General features: G+C 41.2%; 2 protein-coding genes across 2 annotated transcripts; one reads left to right on the plus strand and one right to left on the minus strand.

The window, feature by feature from the left end:
* The first annotated feature begins 4046 nt into the window (after positions 1-4046).
* Positions 4047-15426, plus strand: Myo28B1 (Myosin 28B1). Its single transcript, XM_020950793.2, has 10 exons — positions 4047-4486; positions 6162-6425; positions 6484-7605; positions 7662-8177; positions 8266-9300; positions 11724-11933; positions 11991-12289; positions 12352-13890; positions 13952-14075; positions 14141-15426. Exons 1-10 carry the CDS (start codon positions 4463-4465, stop codon positions 15389-15391), a joined length of 6384 nt encoding a protein of 2127 aa, XP_020806452.2. The 5' UTR covers positions 4047-4462; the 3' UTR covers positions 15392-15426.
* On the minus strand, positions 15358-17028 carry LOC110182699 (zinc carboxypeptidase). The gene is made up of 5 exons (XM_020950795.2): positions 16840-17028; positions 16645-16781; positions 16124-16508; positions 15676-16063; positions 15358-15611 (listed from the first exon to the last, which is right to left on the minus strand). The coding sequence occupies exons 1-5, from the start codon at positions 17002-17004 to the stop codon at positions 15418-15420; spliced, it is 1269 nt and encodes a 422-aa protein (XP_020806454.2). The 5' UTR covers positions 17005-17028; the 3' UTR covers positions 15358-15417.
* Between the last annotated feature and the right edge of the window lie 3 nt (positions 17029-17031).

Consider the following 17031-nt stretch of genomic DNA (forward strand, 5'->3'; position numbering starts at 1 on the left):
AGATAAAGGTAAAGAACTGAAGTCATTCCGAGAGCTAAGAGCATGATAATCCGCCAGGATAGTATTTAAATGTGTACATCATGGCGTATGAGTAATATTCGAATGACTGGGGAAAATGGGTAAGCCAGGAGAGGTTTACAAATTTAATCTAAATTTATGCATAGAAATTCTTATATATCATAAAATATTACTTAAACAATTTTTATAAAATATAATTCAATGTTCCACATGTCGGATGAGTAATATAACACCTTGTAATGCCCTCAATAACATAAATCAAGAAAGGAAGCTAACTTCGGCACGCTGTGTTTGTGTTTCTATAAATATATATATATATTTTATAGTTAAAAAAAAACAATAAAGTAATGCCTGATTTCATTTCATTCAACTATACATTTTATAATTACAGTCTTACATTCGCCGATTTGCATTTTACTCAATTTTTAACAATTGTTTGTATGGCAGCTTTATGTTATAGGCGTCACATTTTTATAAAATTTTACACAAAGTTCTAGATTATTATATATGGCCCTTATATCAAAGTTGATGAAAATCAGTTGAAAACTGGAAAAGTTGTAATACTTTTTCTTAAAATTTTCCGATTTTTCCTATGGCAGCTATATATTTATTTAAAGCTTAAAGCTTAAAGATACTTACTGATTATAGTTACTTAATGTTTATTGATCCTTACTGTTCAGAGTTAAATAGTTCCATAGTTACTTTCTTATATTTAATTACTGTTCATAGCTAATTACTGCTCATAGTTAATTGCTGATCCAAAAACACATCTCGCACATTTGTGCTGTGATTCTCAACTGGTTCTCACATCCCCGGAACGAAGTGACTGCTGCCAGCCAAGTCTCAGAAATGTGTTGTGTTTCAAAAGTTGCAAGTCATTGTTTACTAGTGTTCAAAGTTAGTAACTGATCATACATACATACTTACTTGTCATAGATACTTGCTATTCATAGTTAGTAACTGCTTATAGATACTTACTAATTATAGTTACTTAATGTTCATTGATACTTACTGTTCAGAGTTAAATAGTTCCATAGTTACTTTCTTCTCATACTTAATTACTGCTCATAGCTAATTACTGCTCATAGTTAATTGCGATCCAAAAACACATCTCGCACATTTGTGCTGTGATTCTCAACTGGTTCTCACATCCCCGGAACGAAGTGACTGCTGCCAGCCAAGTCTCAGAAATGTGTTGTGTTTCAAAAGTTGCAAGTCATTGTTTACTAGTGTTCAAAGTTAGTAACTGATCATACATACATCCTTACTTGTCATAGATACTTGCTATTCATAGTTAGTAACTGCTTATAGATACTTACTAATTATAGTTACTTAATGTTCATTGATACTTACTGTTCAGAGTTAAATAGTTCCATAGTTACTTTCTTCTCATACTTAATTACTGTTCATAGCTAATTACTGCTCATAGTTAATTGCTGATCCAAAAACACATCTCGCACATTTGTGCTGTGATTCTCAACTGGTTCTCACATCCCCGGAACGAAGTGACTGCTGCCTGCCAAGTATCAGAAATGTGTTGTGTTACAAAAGTTGCAAGTCATTGTTTACTAGTGTTCAAAGTTAGTAACTGATCATACATACATCCTTACTTGTCATAGATACTTGCTATTCATAGTTAGTAACTGCTTATAGATACTTACTAATTATAGTTACTTAATGTTTATTGATCCTTACTGTTCAGAGTTAAATAGTTCCATAGTTACTTTCTGCTCATACTTAATTACTGCTCATAGCTAATTACTGCTCATAGTTAATTGCTGATCCAAAAACACATCTCGCACATTTGTGCTGTGATTCTCAACTGGTTCTCACATCCCCGGAACGAAGTGACTGCTGCCAGCCAAGTCTCAGAAATGTGTTGTGTTTCAAAAGTTGCAAGTCATTGTTTACTAGTGTTCAAAGTTAGTAACTGATCATACATACATCCTTACTTGTCATAGATACTTGCTGTTCATAGTTAGTAACTGCTTATAGATACTTACTAATTATAGTTACTTAATGTTTATTGATCCTTACTGTTCAGAGTTAAATAGTTCCATAGTTACTTTCTGCTCATACTTAATTACTGCTCATAGCTAATTACTGCTCATAGTTAATTGCTGATCCAAAAACACATCTCGCACATTTGTGCTGTGATTCTCAACTGGTTCTCACATCCCCGGAACGAAGTGACTGCTGCCAGCCAAGTCTCAGAAATGTGTTGTGTTACAAAAGTTGCAAGTCATTGTTTACTAGTGTTCAAAGTTAGTGACTGTTCATACATACTTAATGGTCATAGATACTTATTGATCATAGTTAGTAACTGCTTATAGATACTTACTAATTATAGTTACTTAATGTTCATTGATACTTACTGTTCAGAGTTAAATAGTTCCATAGTTACTTTCTTCTCATACTTAATTACTGCTCATAGCTAATTACTGCTCATAGTTAATTGCTGATCCAAAAACACATCTCGCACATTTGTGCTGTGATTCTCAACTGGTTCTCACATCCCCGGAACGAAGTGACTGCTGCCGGCCAAGTCTCAGAAATGTGTTGTGTTTCAAAAGTTGCAAGTCATTGTTTATTAGTGTTCAAAGTTAGTGACTGTTCATACATACTTAATGGTCATAGATACTTATTGATCATAGTTAGTTGGTGGTCATACATACTTACTTTTCAGAGTTACTTAATGCTCACAGTTACTTAATGTTCATAGTTTATGACTGACCATAGTTATTTTCTCATCATAGTTTCTTACTGTTCATAGCAAAAATATGTTCATAACTTTAAAAGTTATAATTAAAAAAAAATATATATATATATTTAAGAACATGTTACCATAGGATTCCGTAAAAATATAAGCCAAGGTATATTGCCAATGTTCCACGTGTCGTATGAGCAATATGTGATGCCCTGTTCAAATATCTTTTAATACCTCAAATAATATTAAGATATTAAGTAATTAAATAAAACTTAAACAAAGCCATTGCACTCAGCACTATAAGTTTTGTTTACTTGCTTCTGGTTTTATCTCTTCGCCTGTCCGATGTATAAACAAGCCCATTCAATTATGATTATAATGCTTAACAAATTACCGCAGTTGATGACAAGTGCTGTCGAAGCGAGCGATAGCCAAAACGAATGACGAATAGTCAAGAAATGTTCACCTATTGGACTTTGTAATCTTTATTGAAATCGATACAATAGAATTTGAAATAAACTGCGTGGGGTAAAGGGGGTTAACACCAGAGAACCTTTCATAGAAGTTTTCATTCTTAAACGATAGTACAGGGAATTCATTTTCCCCAGAAATGACTTCGAATTGGGGTATTTATTTCATTTATTAAAACTGCGTAATAAAAAGGTTGCTATTAGAGATAATTTATATATGTACCTATATTTAATGTATATAAGTATATAATATATTATAGATAATTTATATTATTGACAAATTCGAAATCAGCCAATAAATTTGATTGTCAATCAAAAACAAAAATTAAAGCCAATTATAGAACAATAAATATATAACAAAAATTGATTAGGAAGAGAGATAATAAATAATTATGAATTATGAAAAAAAATTAACTTATTTAATTAGCAATCAAAGAAATAAATAAAAACTATAAATAATTAGTATTTTTAATTGAAAATGCATTTGTCAAAGAGTTTTCTTTTTTAGCAGTAATTTATAGACTCTCTTAAGATTTCAACTTATTTAATTTGTAATCTTTGTTAAAATGGTTAAATTATCGCCCGCCAAACAGATGTTCACTTCTTTGAATTTAAGCGATAAGAATATAAGCATTTCTATATATGAAATATCACTTATAGGTGAAAATAGCTAAGGGTTCTTTCCCCAATTCACAATCGCAACAAATACAATACAATATACAACTAATGGTACTTCAGATTGCACTATATCGGCATTAACTTGCGTTATACATTAAACCTGCAGACACATATGACCAATCACATGACTCATTGGCAGGGTCAGTTATATGCAGAAATGTACATATATACAGTTATTTCCAGCTCATCGGCAGATAAGTCTATCGATATATTATACCGCTAATCATGACGTATGCAAAATGTAAAATAAGCAGACCCCCTCCAATCCGGAGTTATACGCTGAGAGCGCAGCCATATGGAGACACGGGAATCGATAAGAAGGGTCTGCCAAAAAGCATTCAATATTTATTATCAGCCGCCGATAAGAGTTGGCAATACTCGCTCCCCCACAGTCGAGGGCTCAGACGTTTGCGAGACTCCATGCCGAGCAGAAGTACGAAATAAAATTGGGATCGGTGTGAGATACGGGAAACAACTGTGGCAACAGAACCGAAATCTTTGGGCAAATATTTGCCAATTAAAACGGCGCGTGTGTGTGAAGTCTGTGAAGTGAAGTGAAATTGGCCAAGACCGAATAATACAACCAGCCATGTCCGAGTTTGTGCGGCAACATGTAAGTGAATGGAAAAGACTTCCTGGTTGTCGTGGCAGTTTTTCCCATTTTGATTCTCTTTGGTTATCAGAAAATTGCCCTGATAACCGCCGAATCGTTTTATCACATTCCTTTCGGCAATGCTCTGCTTTATGCCCACATCATGGGTCTTATTTTAATTTTAAAACTTTTGCCTCCCTTATCAACAACACTGGCCTACACGTGTGTTAATTGGAATGTGCTAATACCCATGATTATATGGTCCTAAAGTATTTACGAGCAGGAAGCTTAATGTCCGTCACGAGCTCTCAAAAGTGTCTCAATAAAAGCCAAATATAGTTACCAATAAATACCGGATGCTTCCTTCAGACAAGAGCTCTTAGCCCGAATGCCTTATCGAAAGTTAAAGGCACAGGAAAAGAGATACTGATAACTATAGGGATATGGCTTTAAAGTGTGAGATATCTTAAAACTCTTAATGGAACTTAATGTCCTTCTTTGAAGTCCCATTATCGTTGTGTTATTTTCATTAATACTTCTCTGAATTAGTGCTGAACAAACAATTAGTCAACTAATTGTAGAAATATTTATATAGATTAGTGACACTCATGAGTCATAGTTTATGAGGGGTGATCTCATAGTAGAACACTTCGATTAGTAGAAATGTCTGATAACCGATCAGTATTTATGGCGAAAGGAAAGTTTTAAAATATAATTTAGTCTGGATTTTTATGGCGTGGTGTCCGTGCTATTTTCAAATTGGTAATTGGTTCTGGATGACATCAGCCACCTGGTGTTTAATCTTATCTTGCTTTAGATAACCAAGGTCGTTGAAGATCGATACTGCCAAAAGGAGAGCTTAATTATTTAGATTTAATCAGGCTTTGAGGTGTTTTAAATGCGTTCCCACACCTGTGGTGACCCTTCACTTTTATTTTGTAATTATCACCTGTTCGGTTGCCGTGTCATGTAGTGTTCCTCCGTTTCGATTTCCAAAATGCCGATAAGACCTTTTTGTGTATCGGCATTCCGCCGATAAGATAATGCCTGGCAACAACTACAATTATTTGCCAATGTCGGCTACCGTTTGTTTTTATTATTACCCTTATTTAAATCAAATATTTCTGGGAGATTTAGGTAAAATAAAAAAGAGAGAAAGAACGAACGCAACTGGAAGTCATTAAGTAATATTTTTGATATCGGTTTTTGGGTGTGGCAGTGGTCATAAAAACCTAAAGATATCTTGCGAAATTTAAGGAAGGTTCATTGCTTAATTGTTTTACAATGATATGGAGTTCTTTGTTAACTTGTTATCGATTTTCTATGATTAATTGGTAGAAGGAAATGGGATTAAATAGGTACAAGTTCAAGTTTAATTATATAAAAATATTTAAAAAATACACCAAAAGGTTATTGCTCTCAGGCGTAATGAATGCAGCCAAGACTGATAAGGTTTTGTAAAGTTTTAAGACCTTTTGTGGTTGCCTGTTTATAGACTCACGTAGCCCAGATTTATGAACTGTAACAACATATGTTTATATCAGTATTTTTAGCACTTTAGTAAAGGATAATGTAAAACAATTTCTTACCAATACCACAGACTGTGCTAACTGGGTTAGATTGTGGTGATAATCCCATTGATGCCTTGACACTAATCTCTGATTTATTTATTTATTTACTATTGTTTTAATCGCAGGGCGAATATGTGTGGGTGAAGCCGCAAAATACCGCCAGTGAGTTTGCAGTGCCTTTCGGGGCACGTATTGTGAGAACAGAGAAAACCCAGACTCTGGTTTGCGATGATCGGAACAAACAGTTCTGGGTGCAAGCCGGGGATGTCCTCAAGGCCATGCACATTACCTCCCAGGAAGATGTGGAGGATATGATCACATTGGGAGATTTACAGGAGTACACTATACTAAGAAACCTACAGAATCGCTATGCCAAGCAGTTAATTTATGTGAGTAACTACTAGGATATTCCAAAGACTTAAGTTAATATCATATCTTCTACTACAGACCTATACAGGCTCCATGCTGGTGGCTATCAATCCCTACCAGATCCTGCCCATCTATACCAATCGTGAGATCCAGTTGTATAGGAACAAGGCATTATCCGAGCTGCCACCTCACATATTTGCCATTAGCGACAATGCCTTTCAAAGACTTCAACGCCTCAAGGAAAACCAATGTGTGGTAATCAGTGGAGAATCGGGAGCTGGAAAGACGGAAAGCACCAAGCTGATACTACAGTACCTGGCTGCAATTAGTGGCAAGCACTCTTGGATCGAACAGCAAATAATCGAAGCCAATCCCATTATGGAGGCCTTTGGCAATGCCAAAACCGTGCGCAATGACAACTCATCAAGGTTTGGCAAATACATAGAGATCAGATTCACACCTGCGGGTGCCATCCAAGGAGCAAGGATTCAGCAGTATCTGCTGGAGAAATCCCGCATTGTCTTCCAGAGTCGCGATGAGCGCAATTATCACATTTTCTACTGCATGCTGGCAGGGCTTTCGGCACCGGAACGGGAGCGTCTTAAACTGCAAGAGCAGTCACCAAGTCAGTATCATTATCTATCCCAAGGAGGCTGCTTCACCCTGCCGGGTAGGGGTGATGCCAAGGACTTTGCCGACATCCGAGCAGCCATGAAGGTGCTATCCTTTAAGCCGGAGGAAGTATGGAGTATCCTCAGTCTATTGGCTGCTATTTTGCATCTGGGTAACCTAAGATTCACGGCCACTGAGGTGGCTAATCTGGAGGCTGCCGAAATAGATGACACGCCGAATCTGCAGAGAGTGGCCCAGTTGCTGGGCGTACCCTTGGCTCCTCTTAATGCTGCCCTCACCCAGAGAACCATTTTTGTGCATGGTGAGCATGTGACCACCAGTTTGTCCAAGGAGGCTGCCCTGGAGGGAAGAGATGCCTTTGTAAAATCTCTGTACGATGGCATTTTTGTGCGAATTGTGCGAAGGATCAACGAGACAATAAATAAGCAAGTGGATCAGCCCATGAACAGCATCGGTGTCCTGGACATCTTTGGCTTTGAGAACTTTGACAATAACAGCTTCGAGCAGCTGTGCATTAACTATGCTAATGAGAATCTACAGCAGTTCTTTGTGGGACACATTTTTAAGGTAAAGTAACTATTAAATGTATTATTTTTAAATTACTTATTAAAGATATTTTGCAGATGGAGCAGGATGAGTACCAGAACGAGCACATTAATTGGCAGCACATCGAGTTCCAGGATAATCAGCAAATCCTGGATCTCATTGGCGTGAAGCCCATGAATCTTATGTCCCTAATCGACGAGGAATCCAAGTTTCCCAAGGGCACGGATCAGACTTTGCTGGAAAAGCTGCATGTCCAACATGGCAATCGCTCCATATATGTCAAAGGAAAAACCACTCAAACCTCGCTGTTTGGAATACGTCATTATGCTGGTGTTGTTATGTACAACCCCTTGGGTTTCCTGGAGAAGAATCGTGACTCGTTCAGTGGTGATCTGAGGAGTTTGGTGCAGCGTTCTGCGAACAAGTATCTCGTGGATATCTTTCCGCATGAAATGCCCATGGATACGGCCAAAAAGCAGCCAACATTGTGTGTCAAATTCAGAAACTCGCTGGATATGCTAATGCGAACCTTGTCACAGGCTCATCCCTACTTTATACGTTGCATCAAGCCCAATGAATACAAGGAGCCAAAGGTAAGGGGAGCTATCATTTAGTTTGTTAGCAGCATAAATAATTTACAGAACTATTTTAATTATACTAATTAAAACAATTCTCTTATAGAACTTTGACAAGGAGCTGTGTGTAAGGCAGTTGCGCTATTCGGGAATGATGGAAACAGCTCGCATTCGGAGGGCAGGCTATCCCATTCGTCATGCCTACCGTGCCTTTGTGGAGAGATACAGGCTACTGGTGCCTCCAGTGGGACCTCTGGAGAAGTGCGACTGCCGTCAGGTGGCCCGCCAAATCTGTGAAGTTGCCCTGCCCGCTGACTCCGATCGCCAGTTTGGCAAGACCAAGCTATTCCTGCGGGACGAAGACGATGCCAGTCTGGAGCTGCAACGATCCCAGCTGATGCTCAAGTCGATTGTAACCATACAGCGGGGCATTCGTAGAGTCCTCTTCAGGCGATACCTGAAAAGATATCGCGAAGCCATCATCACCGTACAGAGATACTGGCGTGGTCGCCTGCAGCGTCGTAAGTGCCAGGTAATGCGACAGGGCTTCCATCGTCTGGGAGCCTGCATAGCGGCCCAGCAGTTGACCACCAAGTTCACCATGGTTCGGTGTAGAACCATCAAGCTACAGGCCCTAAGTCGAGGCTACCTGGTGCGTCGTGATTTCCAGCAAAGGTTAATGGAGCGACGAAAGCAGCAGCAGCTCAAGAAGGATGAGCTGCAGAAGCTGGCCAAGCAACGGGAAGCTGAGGAGTTGCTGCGACTCAAGCAGCTCAAGGAGCAAAAGGAGCAAAAGGAGCGTGAGCAGCGAGAACTGGAGGAGAAGCGTCTTAAGGAGGAGCAGCGTCTCAAGGCAGAGGCAGCCACTCGCAATGCTCTGGCCATGGCTGCAGTACAGCAGCCCAAGAGAGCCAGGTCCCTGAAGCAGGAGGCACCAAAAGCACCCACACTTCAGGCGCGCATGTCGCTGCCACCACCGCCCACCAATGTGATAGTTGCTGCTCCACTTGCTACAAGACCAGCCAGTGCCACCAATGGTGCTCCAAGGATCAACACTATTCCCGAGAGCCCTGCCATTGATGTGGAATCCTCGAAGCAAATGGTGGATGAGATGTTCCGCTTCCTCAACGATGAGCCCGATGTGAGTGGTCCCCTGGGGCCGAATGTCAAAGAGAAGTCTCTGATGTTCGAACAGGCGCTGCTCATGCGCCGAGATGTTCCCACGAAGCTCCTCTCCCGCCCGGTCAATTACTATGAGGCGGCGCCTCGGAAGATTGTCAACCAGACTCGCCTCTAGTAGCGGATCAGGGTGGGATTGGAACTGGTCCCGAACAAACTAGATGCGTCTAGCTGGTGTGGCTGAGATATTAGGGGAGCTGGTTCGTGTGGGGATTTCCCCGGGTAGTAGCTCATGGTCCTGATCAGTAGGATTGGTTCATGTATGTCACAACGCCTAAGTACAAGTACAAAGTCAATCCACGAACAATTCTAACTGGCTTACTATATAACACTCATATTTCGGTTTACCAAACATAATTTTCAAGGAACCTTACTAAACTAAATTACAAAATATATATAAAAACTATTAAATAACGAATATTTATTTATCTTTCAACACTTTAAATTTAAACAATTTTATAAATAATAGTTCGATATTTGCTTCCAAATACTTTACATTTAAATTTAAATAACTAACACTGTAGGACTCTTGAAATTGATTTCGACTTTGTGCAAAATTCCGCCTAAATATTCTTTTGTGAATAATTATTATATTCTAAATATGCAAAGCTTAAATCTATATTATTATAAAGGTTTAAATTACTAGGCTTTTACTTTGGCCACATGAACCAATCCTATTATTTTTGGAGCCTCTCAATTTAGCTCCAGTTTATGTACAAATATTATGCATATGGTAAATGTCAGCTTGTATATATAAATATCTATATATCTTGGCTTGTGATTGCTTTTTGTTACAGTTTTCCCTTATTTCTAATTGTATCATATTTATTATACTCTGTAAATAAAACCCTTTAAGGCATCTATAGTTATAAATGCGCAATTCATTTCGTGTGTTTACTCGTCTGCGTTGGTTGTGGTTCTATGGCTAAGTGGTCGTGTGGCCTTTCCCCGATCCAGCTTTTGTGCTTTGTGTCCAGTGTCCAGTGATTCGTCCTCTGGGATTGCATTTCACCATTACAAATTCAGTAAAATCTAGAACCATCTGAGTCATCAGCATGGACTCCTTGAAATTTGGACCATGGGCATGAGTTGCCCAAGTGACTTACTAAGCATACTTACTAGGGTATTTTAGTGTTATCTTTAAACAAAAAATTAATTTTACTTTATTCCAAAGATAAGGGAACTTTAAAGTGACTTGATATTTCCATACAAATCTTACCTGCTCAGTCTTTTTCAAAGTTTACGTACTATCTCTCATAAAACTGATTTATTTTCAATAGATAAGAGACATTCAAAACAACTTGACAAATTTTTCCATTTAGGTCTTACCTTCTTGAAATATTAATTATTACAAATACTAATTTGTATTTGAATTATACAAATAATTGGGATAAAGCATATAATGTACTTAAACTCAATGAAGAATGTTTTGATTTATGAACTTCCAAATTCCCAAGAATCAAAGATTAGCGCCTTGATTATTTATTTTTTTCAAAGTCTTCTTAAGATTATTTCCGTTTAACTTGTATGAAATTTTAAAAATAAATTTAAAATTGGAGCACTTTTTATTGCCCTGAAGATTCCAAGGTTATCGCTTTATAAGGTCTTCCTTTTTGGCAAAGCGATAACCGCTTTGTTTATTTATATTAAATTCGACAGCTTTATAGCTTCCCTAAATAAGATTATCAGAAAATAAAACAATTTATGACCAAATTTCCTTACCTTAAGAATTCTTTAAAGACTTGGAAATAACAGTTAATAATTACCAAAGGTCCTTTGCACCTAATCACTCTAGAACCCATTCCTTAAAACTTTTCGCCACTCAAATAAAACAAACCGCAGCGCACCACAAACAAAAACAACAATTAAGGTTTATTAGTCCAAATTTGAAGAATTTCCCAGTTTCTTAGAACGCAGATCCATACCGTGTCGTCTTTAGTCAGCAACTAAGTTAAGGCAACCAAACTTAGGCACCGCGAACCGAGAAGTCTTTCGGAAGCGTGGTCAACACCAGGGCCTATCAGGTGGCGGCAGAAGTTTAAAACAAATACCCAAATGATAAATGGAATAAAACGCGATCGTAAATAATCGCCGCAGTCCTTATCACGACGGCATATCTTCAGGTGCAGCATACCCGCACCAGAGTCCCAGTACTCTTGCCTACTCGTATTTATATATTTATAAAAGCTTACGACCGCGGCGGCACCTCTCGATAAGTGGCACTCAGATTACAGCTGTCGAAATAATTAATACCCCTGAATTATAGACTTATAGTACCAGAAGTTAGTATAAGAGAGAGTCAAGTTGAGTGGAACAGTATTTGATAAAAGGTATCGACTAGTGTTTACCTTGATTATAAATCTACTTTTGTACCTTTACTTTCAGGCTGTTTTGAGGAAACTCAATAACGTTTCCTCTGGCGATACCATCCGGCTGCCCAAACAGGCTCCCAATAATATTGATACCTCCGACTTTAGCTATTTGAAATATGCCTCTACATACTTTTGCGGTGGCGCCACAGCTCAGCATGAAAGGAAGCCCTTGAAGCAGTCTCTGCTGAAACATGAACTTCCTGTCGATGAAATGGCCGCCAAGGTGAGTTTTTCAAAACCTTGAACTATGGGTTAACCTTTTAATATATTCTACGTCCAGGCCATTTGGCTTACTGTCCTGCGCTTCATGGGAGACTTTCCGGATGTTCCTTCATCTCCTACTTTTCACTCTCATGATAACGAGAACCTCATGATTGATATGTCACGTTTCCTGAATACTTCCGGTTCCGCCAAACCTCGTTTATTTGTACGACAAACCCTTAAACGTCCCGCCAAATTGGTGGGCAGTAGTGAAAGGGAGGCCGAGGAATTTTACCAGCAATGGCTCAACATTCCCAGCAGTCACCTGGATAAGCTGCACTTTATCATAGGTCATGGCATACTCAAAGAGAGCTTGAGGTAAGTTATTCAAGAACTTTATCTAATGTTACCCAATGATAACATACACTTTTCCCTTGCAGAGATGAAATCCTGGCCCAGATATGCAAGCAGTTGTACTTGAACCCAAGCCGAAGCTCCTATTCCCGCGGATGGTTACTCCTTTCCCTCTGCCTGAGCTGTTTTCCACCTAGCTCTGATTTTGAGCCACATTTGCGTAGTTTCATGAAACAGGGAACAGCTCAGCTGCAGGCTGCTCCCTCAATTCAGCGCTTGGAGCGAACCCTGGTAAATGGACCTCGCTGTCAGCCACCGTCCATGTTCGAACTCCAAGCCATACGAGGTCATCAGCCCCTTAAGCTAGACATTTACCTGATGGATGGACAGACAAGGAGACTACAGGTGGATGCAGCCAGTACAGCTCGAGAGGCAGTGGAGCAGCTCTGCCAGGGATTGGGACTCACCGACATCTTTGGCTTTGGATTGGTAATGTCGCTGCATGGGAAGCTTATACCGTTGGGAGCTGGTCAGGAGCACATACTAGATGCAATTTCCGAGTGTGAACGCCGTCAGCTGGATGCTCCTTGGAAAATTTACCTGCGAAAGGAAATGTTTGCCACCTGGTTTGATCCTTCGCTGGATCCCAAGGCCACTCAGTTGATATACAAGCAAATCCTAAATGGTTTGAGGTGTGGAGAGTATCGATGTCGCTCAGAGAAGGATATAGCAATGGTGTGTGCCCTGGCCATCTTTATAGAACACGGCCCGGGTGAGATTAATCGATTGAAGCCCTCTGAGATCACAGCCTTTGTGCCCAGCGATCTCCTGGCTCCCGGCGAACGAGCCATTGAGAACTGGAGTCGCCTGATAGCAGCCACCTATGAGAAGAGTTCCTATGTGGGGCAGGAGCAGAAGGAGCTGCAGCTGGAGGCCCAGCAGAGAGCCAAGGAGGATATCTGCCTCTTTGCTCATATTTCCTGGCCAATGCGGCACTCTCGTCTCTTCGAAGTGACCCGAAAGACGGGACCTAAACTCTCCAGCGATGAACTGATGTTGGGCATCAATTCAACTGGCCTCTTCCTCATTGATGAAACGGAACAGGTGCTGGCTTCCTGCAGTTTTGCTGAGCTACTTAAGGTTAACCTGGAGGCCAATGATGAGCTTCATGTGCTCACCTTCCAGCAGGTTAATTTTGTGCTGCAGTGCAGCATGGCCCAGGATGCCAATGAGATGATAAACTATATGCTGGACAATCTTCGTCAGCGTTCAAGCTATGGAATAGCTCTCGACAATGTGTCCAAGGACAGTGATCAAGAGGACTGCCTCGTGCTCTCCCCCGGTGACCTAATGGAGTTCGAGACTGGAATTACGGGTGCCCAATTAATGGCTGGAAATGCTCAAGACCTCTACAGAGGCTGTGCCAATGGGCAGTGGGGTCAGTTTGCAGCAGGAAATGTACGAATTGTGGCCATGCTTACAAAACCGAGTGAAAAATTGCGGGACATCTTCAAGAATGGCAGATTTGAAGAGCCTCCGAAACCGATGCCAAGAGCGAATAATTTAAGACGTCGTCAACATAATATATCTCATCTGGCTGAGACTCAATTTAGGGAGCCCTTAGAGTGAGTCAGAGAAAGGTTGATACTAAAAACTCTTCTAAAACTAAAACTAAAACACTTTCAGAACCGATAAGGCACCCCTAACGAAGTACTCGCCGGAACCACTGAAGGCTCCTCTGTTGAAAGCAGTGGTTAAGGTGCCCCCATTGTTCCAGCAAGCCCTGGTTATCCACCATCACATACTCAAGGTAATATTAAAAAACATGTGAGAATTATTTAAGTCTTTATTAACTTATAATTCTTTATTATCCAGTACATGGGCGACATTGCCAGGAGTAATCTGCCGGTAAACACTGACCTCATCTTCCAGCCTGCTCTGCAGCATCCACTTCTCTGCGATGAGCTCTATTGCCAGCTAATGAAACAGCTCAGTGATAATCCTTGTAGTGAGAGTGAAAAGCGGGGCTGGGACCTCCTCTACTTGGCCACCGGGTTGATGGCTCCCAGTGTCCTGGTTATGCGGGAGCTGATTATCCTTCTGCGCATGCGTGCCGATGCCTTGGCCGATGCCTGCCTCAAGCGTTTGAAACGCTCCCTGGCCCAGGGTCAGCGGAAACAGGCACCGCATCTCATCGAGGTCGAGGGCATACAGCAGCGTTGCCTGCACATTTATCACAAGATTTATTTCCCCGACGATACAGTCGAGGCTTTTGAGATCGAGTCCCATACCCGAGGAGCTGAGCTTATTGAGGATATTGCCCAGCGTTTGGAGCTCAAGTCCCCCTTGGGCTATAGTATTTTTTTAAAGACCGGCGACAAGGTGTATGCCATGCCCGAGGAGGACTTTGTGTTCGATTTCATCACCCAATTACTCTTTTGGCTGAGACAACAGAAGACCCTTCGTTCCATGTCCGATGGCCATTACCAGTTGCATTTTATGCGCAAACTGTGGCTTAACAATATGCCAGGCGAGGATCCGAATGGAGATTTGATTTTCAGCTATCCGCAGGAGTTGCACAAGTACTTGAAGGGTTATTATCCTATCGATTGCGAGCAGGCCTCGCTTTTGGCAGGACTTGTGTACAGTGCGGATCATGACGTCAGCTTGCAGAGACTACCGGAAGTGCTGCCCCGCTTGGTGCCGGAAGATCTGATTCCCCTGCAAACGGTGGCAGAGTGGAGACAACAAATTCTGCCTAGACTTAACCGTGATCATTTGACAGAGGACCAAGCCAAGTTTCTATTCCTCCAGGAATTGTCCCATTTCTCCTGCTTTGGCTCTACATTTTTCTTGGTGAAACAACAAAACGAGGACACACTTCCCGAAACTCTGCTGATTGCCATTAACAGCACTGGCTTTCATCTATTGGACCCTCAAACCAAGGAGATCCTTCGCAGCTATGAGTACTCTCAGCTGGGTATTTGGAGCTCGGGTAAAAATCATTTCCACATCCGGTTTGGCAACATGATTGGAGCCTCCAAGCTGCTGTGCAGCACCACCCAAGGCTACAAAATGGACGACTTGCTCGCTTCGTATGTGAAGTACTTTAATGAAGAGAAGTAACCTAGGTTACCTAATAAAGCGCACTCTTAAAAGTAGCCCAGTTCCTTGGTCTTTGCGATCAAAGCCACCATGCCGGCCATCAGTTCCTCGCAGTTGGGAATAATTTGCACGGGTGGCAGTATAAAGCCATAGCGACCTTTATCACGATACTCAATGGTGTAGCCAATCTTCTTGTCCAGCTCATTGAACACCCAGTCCACAGAGGTTCCAGTGGCCACATCTGCAAAGGGAGAAGGGTTAGCCATCGGTTTCTTCTAGGCGTATATGAATAACTAAAGTCTTACAAAGCACATCAGCAGTGGATCCATATTGGTAGACAGTGCCGTAGGGCAATGCCTCGATGGCATCAGCAAAAGCCTTGCCAATGGTCAGGATGTCTTCGTAATTATCAGGGAACTCGTCCTTTGTGTGTCCATAGGGGGACAAAAGGTACTGTCCGTAGGAGTGGAAGGAGATGTACACTTTAAACTGATCCTTGATCTTGGTCAGATACTCCACCAAGGCCTTGGCCTCTGGCTCGGATCCTGGCGTACTTCCAGCAAAGGTCTCGCTGCAAGGATTTGAGGAAGCACCATTCGCCTCTAGCCAATGGGAGTCAAAGTTCCGATTGGCATCAGCTCCAACGCATTCATTAGTGGCATGTGGCTGTCGGGTCTTGCGCCACATACGATTCTGCAAATGGAATAGGTTTAGAAAAGTCATCTTAAATATTTTTAAACTCCCTTTTAGTACCTTCTTGTGTGAGTACTCGAAGCCATCCACATTGAAAACGGGTACGATGTGCCAATCGTAGTTATCGGCCAAATTGCGCACTTCAGGATCCTCGGAGGTCAGCAGCTGATTAATAAACCAAGTGGCACTGGCCGAGGTGATCCATTCCCTGGCATGAATGTTGGACTCAATGAATATGCCAGGATTGCCGGCCTTGTGTGAAATCTTGATGCCTCGAATGGTGCGACCCTCGTAGGACTGACCCACAATGAACTCCTCTGTCACCGAGGGATATGTGGCCAGAACTTCATCCAGCCAGGCCTCGATCTCCTCCAGCTCATAGTACTTCGTCCAGCCAAAGGTGCCGCTATCGGCAGTAGCAGTGACTTGCTCTTGGTCGATAAGCCTGTAAAGAGGGGTTCGATTAGAATCTTTATGACCTCAAATGAGCACGCACTAATGATTGGCTAATCGAGCGATCGATCTTATCGGCTCAAGAGGCTTAGTTTAACCATTTAGCTGTGACAAATTCTTTAACTCACTCTTGGACATTTTCAATCATCAGTTCGCTGGTAATGTTATTGAATCGAAGGAGCTCCTTGAAGTGCTTCAGCTCTGCAGGATTAACCATTATATCCACCTGCTGGGTGTGCTCATCATACTCCTTCCAGATATTGTACTGAATACAGAATCGTATAGTAATTTAAGTCCCTAGATCTACTCACTCACTTACTCACCTTGTTCGTTAGTTCACCGATTTTCTCAATTACAGCCAACTGAATCTTATTCCTGATGGTTAGCTTATACACCTGAAAGTTGTCGAAGCGCTCCTTTGGCGAGTCCTGCAGGACTCCAGCACTTGTAAGAGCCACCAGAGTGGCAAGCAACCATAGCAGACGCATTTTGAACAACAACTGAACTGAAATAAC

This window comes from Drosophila serrata, unplaced genomic scaffold (assembly GCF_035046125.1).
Source record: "Drosophila serrata isolate PLE 108 unplaced genomic scaffold, ASM3504612v1 contig_302, whole genome shotgun sequence".
Taxonomy (NCBI): Eukaryota; Metazoa; Arthropoda; class Insecta; order Diptera; family Drosophilidae; genus Drosophila; species Drosophila serrata.

Bases quoted from the DNA above. Each gene is read 5' to 3' on its own strand.
- Myo28B1 (XM_020950793.2), top strand. From the start codon at position 4,463: ATGTCCGAGTTTGTGCGGCAACAT. The intron at 4,487-6,161 runs GTAAGTGAATGG...TTTTAATCGCAG, and splicing joins CCGAGTTTGTGCGGCAACAT to GGCGAATATGTGTGGGTGAA. The intron at 6,426-6,483 runs GTGAGTAACTAC...CTTCTACTACAG, and splicing joins ATGCCAAGCAGTTAATTTAT to ACCTATACAGGCTCCATGCT.
- LOC110182699 (XM_020950795.2), bottom strand. From the start codon at position 17,004: ATGCGTCTGCTATGGTTGCTTGCCACTCTGGTGGCTCTTACAAGTGCT. The intron at 16,509-16,644 runs GTGAGTTAAAGA...CCCTCTTTACAG, and splicing joins ATGATTGAAAATGTCCAAGA to GCTTATCGACCAAGAGCAAG. The intron at 15,612-15,675 runs GTAAGACTTTAG...CTCCCTTTGCAG, and splicing joins ATCCACTGCTGATGTGCTTT to ATGTGGCCACTGGAACCTCT.